Source organism: Culex quinquefasciatus, chromosome 3 (assembly GCF_015732765.1).
Source record: "Culex quinquefasciatus strain JHB chromosome 3, VPISU_Cqui_1.0_pri_paternal, whole genome shotgun sequence".
Classification (NCBI taxonomy): domain Eukaryota; kingdom Metazoa; phylum Arthropoda; class Insecta; order Diptera; family Culicidae; genus Culex; species Culex quinquefasciatus.
Window position 1 is genome coordinate 111966978 of NC_051863.1, and position 9209 is coordinate 111976186.

A 9209-nucleotide genomic window follows, 5' to 3' on the forward strand; every position below is an offset into this window, starting at 1 on the left:
TGACTAGCATTCGTTGAGTTGTTGTTAAGAATAGACTCGGGAATTGTAATAAGGAACCAAAACTAACGCTTAGAAAAACGAAAATCTTGGTGAAGTTGGGATAACATCTTAGAGACAACTCCTAGAGAATGTAATATTACCAATACAAAATATTTGTTTTAATCCCTTGAATTAGTGAAATAAGCATGTTTAAAATCTTTTATTTAAAGATAAAACATGAAAGTTTTTGATTCTATATGTGTTTTAATCGCCGTCTTCTGAATCGATATGACAAAAACAACTTTTTGTTTAGCTTTTTCAAAAGCTTTTCTGTTCAAATTTATTTCATATAATATGAACCAACATAATCCGCAGCAGTATTCGTGTGTTCTAGGCAGCACTCATGCTCTCACGCCAACCACGTGCCCTACTTATGCTGGTTGTGATATCACACACAACACACGCGTTTCGAGGAGCTGACGTTTGTGGCGCATGCGCAGTCCCACTTGTTGTCATCACACGCGTTCGCTGATGTTGTAGTGTGTGATATCGCGAGGCCCTTGATTTCACAAGAGTCGCGTTTTTGATTCTTTTGACCAATTTTCGCATCTTCACTCAAGTTGTGACTCTCACACACAACTCTGATTCGTTTGACACCGTCAAGTGATGAAGGTCAAACTTTTCGGAACTCAGCAATTTTTTGGTTAGTGAGACGTCAGTGTACTCTTGGCCGTCGGTCACAGCTGATACCGTCGTCGTCTTCGTCTTCTCAGCTAGTCGTAGCGGTGTTTGCATTTAAAATCAGCTGTTTGTTTCGGACACCAGCCGGTTTGTAGTCTAGTGCATTTAGACTATTAGTAAGTAGAGGTAAGCATGTTGTCACGAACGATCGACCGGTCGGTTCTTCGGCTGTACTCGCTGGCCAATGGCAGTCTCAACACTGGCTTCAGGGCGTACTCTCAAGCAGCGAAAAAGTAAGTCACTTTCATTCAGCACAATATTCAAAGTGAAATCGATCGTAAATTTAATTCCCTTTTTACCTTTTTAGGCAGTATGACATCGTTGTGGTTGGGGGCGGTATCGTCGGTATGGCCTCGGCCCGCGAAATTCTTCTGCGCCATCCTTCGCTGAAAGTGGCCGTCGTCGAAAAGGAGAACAAACTGGCCTTTCACCAGAGTGGCCACAACAGCGGTGTGATCCACGCTGGAATCTACTACAAACCTGGTTCGCTCAAGGCGAAACTATGCGTTGATGGTCTGCATTTAAGTTATAAATATTTGGACGAGAAAAATATTCCATACAAAAAGGTGGGAAAGTTGATTGTTGCCACGAACGACGTCGAGGTGGAAAGATTGAACGTAAGTAGTAGTAGTAGCAGTAGCTCTTGATTTATGTTGGTCGGACACCTCGGGAGATAACCCGACGCTTATCACGGTCAGACCTTTTTTTTATGTGACCAACCAACCTGAGTGGGGTGAAATTTTGGGATGCGTCAGCAAATTTTGGTTATGGTTGTTTACTTGTTGATTAGTATGTGTCGGTTGCTAACGAACTTTATTAAAAGATCAATCGATTTTGGAAGAAGTTCAACTTAATCTAAGATCTGGTGTCTGATTTTATCATGGCGAAACAAATTAGTCGTATTAGGATAAAAGATTGAAAAAGGTATATTTTTTATCAATTCAACATGACTAAATGACGCCCAAGCCTCCCAAAAAAGTTTGAACGGTAACTTTCTCTCGCTGGTTCTCAGTCAATACACTTTTCCGGTGATTTGTTAGGATGTTTAGGTGATCCTAGAACAACGCAAAACTCGATCTGATTAAATCTGTAATCGTTCCAACCTTTTTGTTGCGCTTGCCTCGCTGGAATTTTGAGCGAATTTTTTTTCACACGGGCAAAAATAAAGTTGAATCGATGTTTTTGATTGCCAAAAATACAGATTTGATCAAATCGGGTTCTGCAAAGCTCTAGGATCATCTAGACAACCTTGAAATTCACGCAAAAAATAAATCGTTGTGTCTCGTATTTCTCGTAATTTTACGGGGTAAATTTAAATGTTGAAATAATCGAGCAACTTTCTATTTTTATTTTTTCTTTCGATTTTATCGGATGTTTCGTCAGAAAAATCACTGAAAATCGATGAAATGTCGGATTCATGTACTTATCCATAAAAATTCTTATCAAAATGCCTTAAAGGACTCTTAACTGCATATTTGACCAATATTTTACCTCCAATAAAATAATCCAACCCAAATTTATCAGTTTCCCATGACATTATCCCAAAATCAAAGCTGGAAGAACCAAGACGATCGAATGAAAATCTTTTCTTTATGCAATTTATTACCAAGATACAACAACAACTACAATTTTGTACATTATACAATGCTTATCTTAGACTATTTAATTACAAAGCTATTTACAATTTTTGTTTCAATTCTTCGCCATATTGAAACAATACATTTTAGAATTCTTTCGAATCAATCACATTGTAGGTAACAGACTTCAGAACAAGTTCCATGAAAAGTATCAGCTTTGGTTCAATATAAGCAGAGATATATGTCAAATAACTTAACGTTAACTCAATATTATAGGATTTTGAAATTGTTGTAGTCAAGTTTTAATGGTGTCCGATTGTCCACGCTCCATACAAAAAAGTTTTTTTGTATGGACAATTGTCCACGAGGGGGAGGGAGTTGAGATTCCTAAAAAAGTGACCATGTGGTTTGTGGATGGTCCCTTATTTGCTATTTTGTGCCACTCAACTGTAAAAAGGTTACTTAAACCACCTCAGTGATTGGTGGCGGTTGGTGGTGGTAAATTATGTTTTTATAAAGCAAAGTTGATAAATATGACATCTAGATCATTGATAAAATAATCAAGTGAAAAGTGGGTTTAGAATATCATGTAATAGGGCTTGTGGTTTGGTTGAGCGTATTAGCAGAATGAATTACTATGAGCACAAAGAAATGAGTTGTTGCTTTTAATTCCGCAATATATTTCAAAATCTTGACAGATACGTATTTCGTCTACTACTTCCAGACTTCATCAGTGTTCTTTTGTCGATTTACAGGGCTTATTTTTAAAAATTGTCGATTATTTTAAATAAAACCAATCTGATTTAAGCTATGCGTGAGTTGATAACTTATGATTCAACATTACATTACAGGACCTCTACAAACGTTCGCTGGCAAACAACGTGCCCGACGTCCAGCTGGTTGACGCCAAGCGCATCAAAGAGATCGAACCATACTGCCAAGGATTGAAAGCCATCTGGTCACCGCACACCGGAATCGTCGACTGGGGTCTGGTGACGCAATACTACGGAAAGGATTTCAAGCAAGCGGGTGGCGATGTGCACCTCAATTTCGAGGTGTCCAAATTTGATGAAAGCAAAGATCCCGACTACCCGATCATGGTGAAGAGTAAACAAAACGAAACCGTGCAGTCCAAGTACATCCTGACCTGTGGCGGACTTCAGTCGGACAAGGTCGCTGAACTTACCGGATGCTCACCACTGCCCAAGATTGTCCCATTCCGGGGCGAGTATTTGCTGCTGAATCCGGACAAATGCCACTTGGTGAAGGGAAACATCTACCCCGTTCCGGATCCCCGGTTCCCGTTCTTGGGAGTGCATTTCACGCCACGAATGGACGGTAGCGTGTGGTTGGGTCCGAACGCGGTGCTGGCCTTCAAACGTGAGGGTTACAAGTGGAGCGACATTAATTTGTTTGAGCTGTTCGATGCTATCCGATTCCCGGGATTTATCAAGATGGCGCTTAAATACGTCGGAGCTGGCATGCAGGAAATGGCCAAATCGGCTCTGATTCCGCTGCAGGTGAAGGAGCTGCAAAAGTTCATTCCCGATGTGCAGGATTATGACGTGAAGCGAGGACCTGCTGGTGTACGAGCCCAAGCCTTGGACAACGATGGTAACCTGGTGGACGACTTTGTGTTTGACCAGGGCAAAGGAGACAATGCGCTGGCGAAGAATATTCTACACTGCCGAAATGCACCTTCCCCGGGAGCAACGAGCTCGTTGGCGATCGCCAAGATGATTGCGGATAAAATTGAGAGTCAATTTAATATCAAGTAATCGAATGTATTGTTTTAATTTGATTTATTTTTTGTTGAGTGTTATGTTTTTGGAAACTTTTAAATTGCCTTATTTGGAAAAATAAAACAGTTTTAACAAATCAATTTGCTTTCTGACGATTTAAAATTATCACCAGCATACAAAATAATAGAAGTTAATGCAACCTGTTGTAAAAAGATGTTTTCAGCACGTTTTCTTTTCAGCACAAGTCGTCAATTTGCCTATCAAAAAATTAAAAAAAAAACATGCTAACTTGAAATTACTTGTCTAAGTTTCAAAATATTTTGATGCAAAAATTGATTTGAAAATCGTGGAATTGCTCGATTTTGGAATGAATTACTATATGGGTCATTCCATCTCAACTGTGCACGAAAAAGTGCAAATTTGAAAATTTCCCTCTCCGATCCTGCTCAAATTTGGCAGAGCTGTTGATACTATCAAAACATGTAAGAATCCCGAATTTCATCCAAATCGGACCACCCCCTCCATTTTTGTACCTCCCCAAAAGATCGACTTTTTGGCGATTTTTGACCAAACCTCTTAGTTTCAAACGGCGATAGCTCAGGAACCACAAATCTTAGAGGGTCGGTCTTAGCCTCAATTTTGATGGAAATTGGACGTAGAATCCATTTCCGTGATCAAATTTTAGATTAATTTATTTTTTCTACCTGTATTGCGCAATTGAAAACTTTAAACGGCCGTATCTCAAAACACCCCAACTTATTTTTTTTATTTGACCTCACCATCATGTTCCCCGGCCAATTTTACATAAGAATCACTTATCGACAGAAATGAATATGTTTTGTTCCAGAGATATCGAATTTTAAAGTTTTGTGTTTTCGAGATTACCTACATCTGCTTCATTCGCCGCATCTGCTAGAAGCACACAGGCGGCCTGATCAATAACTGCTACCTGGTGTTCTGGGAGATAGTTAATTTAATTTATCTTTTTATAATTTTACGCAAATATTTATTCAAATGGCTAATAGGGGAAATTCTCGTATGTTTGGCAGGTTAAGTCAAAAAGCCGTAATTGCCAATGGTAAACAAAGCCTATTTTGCATCGGTATCCGACCTACTTACGAAAAACAAATTTCAAAATGCTTAAGATTGTTCATCAACTCGTCTCTCAAGTGCCCCAAACTGAAAAAAATTAAATCTTGTTACAATTGGGAGAAAAACAAATATTAGTGTCGGAGGTCACGGTGGCTCTTACGGCTTTTGAAAACTCACCCGAGATTTTCACTATTTAAACAACAAATTTTGCAAAACTTTTGATAGAAACTTGCTTGTTCACTTCTTTCTTATTGAGCTATTTATCACTCGATTTCAGTTGAAAACGCTTTTAATCAGCTGTAATTGAATGCCAAAGCGCTGATATGGCAACATTAGAAGAACGCTGGAATTAGATGCTGTTCCCCTACCTTGATCAATCTATTTTTGTGAAAAAAATATTTATTGGGTTATTTTGAATGCACCGTTTATTTACGTGTTGCTAACCGTTTTAGAGAACCACCGAGGCCATGACTAGGGCCTTTATCATGGGCTTATTTATTATTAAAAAAAAAAATTATAACTTTATTATTTAAAAAAAAATCCTTTATACGTGAGGACAGCAGCCGTATTGTGTTCCAAGAATCCAAGAATGATGTAAGGAAAAAAATACTGTTGTTCGGACGGTGTCGAAATCATCGCAACAAAATTTGGGGAATTAGCCGCTTTGCAGCAGATCAAACTTTGTGATTTTCTTACATTTTTCAGTTTTATACTTTACAGAAATCCTTTTCCTACTCCTTGTGATCGTCCTTCACTAGAGTACAACAAATCAACAAATTTTATTCATTTTAATTCATATTTTTAACTCAATAATGTATCGTGCACTTATTGTTCAGTGTTACTAACAAGATTAATTGCATTTTGCATCGGAATCCAATTCTGCCCTTTACTGTGTGTCGTTATTGCTCTGTCCTGTGGGTAAGCACAGAAATTCACTTCATTCATTGTTTTTAACAGATAAACATTCGCGATTAAACTCCAGTTTCCTACAGTGTTATACAGTTAATTTTTGCCCAATTTGATAAAGATTATTTATGATGAAATATTATTTCAATAAATGACCAGGTAGCAGTTATTGATCAGCCCGCCTGTGTGCTTCTAGCAGAAGCGGCGAATGAAGCTAATGTAGGTAATCTCGAAAACACAAAACTTTAAAATTCGATATCTCTGGAACAAAACATATTCATTTCTGTCGATAAGTGATTCTTATGTAAAATTGGCCGGGGAACACGATGGTGAGGTCAAATAAAAAAAATAAGTTGGGGTGTTTTGAGATACGGCCGTTTAAAGTTTTCAATTGCGCAATACAGGTAGAAAAAATAAATTAATCTAAAATTTGATCACGGAAATGGATTCTACGTCCAATTTCCATCAAAATTGAGGCTAAGACCGACCCTCTAAGATTTGTGGTTCCTGAGTTATCGTCGTTTCAAACTAGGAGGTTTGGTCAAAAATCGTCAAAAAGTCGATTTTTTGGGGAGGTACAAAAATGGAGGGGGTGGTCCGATTTGGATGAAATTCGGGATTCTTGCATGTTTTGATAGTATCAACAGCCCTGCCAAATTTGAGCAGGATCGGAGAGGGTAATTTTCAAATGCTGTTCCGCTTCAGATGGAATGACCCATATGCTGCTTTGTGTTTAAGTAAATCTTTTAAACATTTATATACTTTATACAATCAGTTACAATAATAAATGTAAATGTTTTTGGAACGTTCTTTTTCAAAACCCTACCTCAAATTCAAACTGCAGCCGTACTCTTTTTCCTGTTTTTTAATGGTATCGCACAAAGCTCTTCATGAAGAGGCATTAGTGTTTGATTTCCACGTGAACGCGCACATCATAATTTGTGTTGTATGTGACTGCAACTGAGTGTGAATTCCCCAGAAGGAACGTAGAGAAGGCCTCATTATATTACGGGGACGGGGTTAGAGTGCTGTTGAAAGCATGGATGGTGGTGGTGAGATTCGTTATGCCTTTTTCCGGAGGCATTAGAACGTGAATGAGATGTTGTGAGAGTTGTGCGGTCGTGTTTACAAAGTTGACGGTGTTGATAATTCAGAAAACTGATGGAATGAGAGCTTTTATTCAAACCCATTGCTTCGTGTTTTGAATGTGTGATATCTGGGACATGTAGCAAATATAAACCCAGTTTCAGTCCAACGTGCGGATCGACCAATTTCTAAAAAATGTTAGTTTATAAGTACGCCTTTTCGAAATAAATAACAACAAAAGAGTGCTAACTAAACATAATTTTTTTTTCTATGATCCCGCTGAAAACACTTATGGAATCACTAACATTTCTGTAAGTATGTAAAACTTAATTTATCAACAAAATTGGTTTACAAAATAATCATCAATTAAATTTGTATCCTAAAATGTCCCAAACCCTTTCGTGATTAAATTGTTCAGAGTGTATTTCCCTTTTAAATTCAGTGGGGTTTTAATGGCTACCATTTGAAACCCTTTCCCTTTCGGTAAAAGGCTTTTACAGTCGAAATCCAATTCAGCTGTTGGTGAACAAATTTTGGCAAATTTTTTTCGGAGAACGAAACCCCATCAACCAGAACCCGTGGTGGCGATGTAGACTGTTGAATATTTATGAGTCGATAAATTGACGTTCGGATCTCGTCGAGCTCAAAAAGGTCCACCAAATGATTACGAGGAAAGTTAAGGTTGTGTTTATCTCCCGCCGTTGTTGGTTGATTGAAATAATGACGGGTTGCTGAAAAATGGGTGGCAGTTCATCTAAGGGGGAGTGATTGATTGTAATATATTTTCTTTTTTTGTTTCATACTAGCATTATTTTAGGATAGTTGTGTCAACACTCTTTGGTTGTGTGCAATTTCACTAAATTTACTAAAAACATAATTTTCAATTACTCCTGAAAGTTTCACGAAGATATTTCATGACTGAACTGAGTAAGCGACGATTTAAGTTCACAATTTTGCCATGCGCACAGCGAACTTTGTGAACGTTTTTCCCTAAACAAGGAGTTGATTTACGGGTGCCACGATATCTCGAGATGGGATGGACCAAATTGGCTGAAATTTGGGTTGAAGACTCCCAAGACATATCCCGTGTGAATGACGAAGCTTGATTTCGAAGTTTTGCTTTATATTTTTAAACTTAAGTTTTTGAAAATCAGCCTTCGTCATGCACACAGGACCGATTTAACGAGTCTTCACCAAAATTTTGAGCTGATTTAGTCAAAGCAGTGTTGAGATATCGTGGTACCCGTTATTTGAAATTGCTAACTTAAAATAGCTATATCTCGGCAATAATACATCCAAATGTCTTCATATTTATTTTGTTAATAGATGAAAATGTACATTTTAATACCTTGCCAAAGGTTATAAGAATTAAATGTGTGCTTACACCAACCTCGGACATTAATTACGATTTACATGTAAACCCCTTAACGACCCACTCTGCCCATGTTCGCATAAATGTCCCATATGCAAAAACAGCAAGCTGAGAAAAACGCAATTGAAGTTTGTCCCATACATAAGGCTATGTGTTAAGTTTTCGCGAAAAAACTGGATTTCCTCCTGATTTCTAGAAAAAAGGACTGGATGTTATAGGCTCTTTCGAAAGAACACACAATTTTGAACCAAACTGCATCAATAACTCGAAATCGATGAAAATGCATATGGGACATTTATGCGATCATGGGCAGCACAGGTCTTTTGTGGTCTAAGCTGCATGTTTTTGCTCGAATCTAGGAGTCCAAAGGCTTGAATGGGGAGAGCAACCAAACCTTTTTTTTCTCCAAGGAACTTTCCCCAAGGGATTCGAACTGTTGACCTGTGGATTGCGAGTCCAACACAGGTGACACTTGAATATGCAAATGTTAAATCGATGCCTGCTCACTTATGTATGTTAACTTAGAAATGTAAGCAAGTTTAGTACAAGAGAGCACATAGCCATTGAAGTGTTGGCATTGCACAGTGGTCCAGATCGCAAAATTAAGTGGAAAATTAATTTTCCAAAAAATGACGAAGTTTTGGCGCTTGGTGTCTTCAGAAGAGCCGGTTGATGTGTCTCTAAACCTGTTAAAAATTTCCGTTGCTTTGGGGG

General features: G+C 38.2%; 1 protein-coding gene across 1 annotated transcript; it reads left to right on the top strand.

The window, feature by feature from the left end:
* The first annotated feature begins 482 nt into the window (after positions 1-482).
* Positions 483-4108, top strand: LOC6043804 (L-2-hydroxyglutarate dehydrogenase, mitochondrial). Its single transcript, XM_038264634.1, has 3 exons — positions 483-953; positions 1028-1337; positions 3149-4108. The coding sequence occupies exons 1-3, from the start codon at positions 853-855 to the stop codon at positions 4073-4075; spliced, it is 1338 nt and encodes a 445-aa protein (XP_038120562.1). The 5' UTR covers positions 483-852; the 3' UTR covers positions 4076-4108.
* Positions 4109-9209: the final 5101 nt, after the last annotated feature.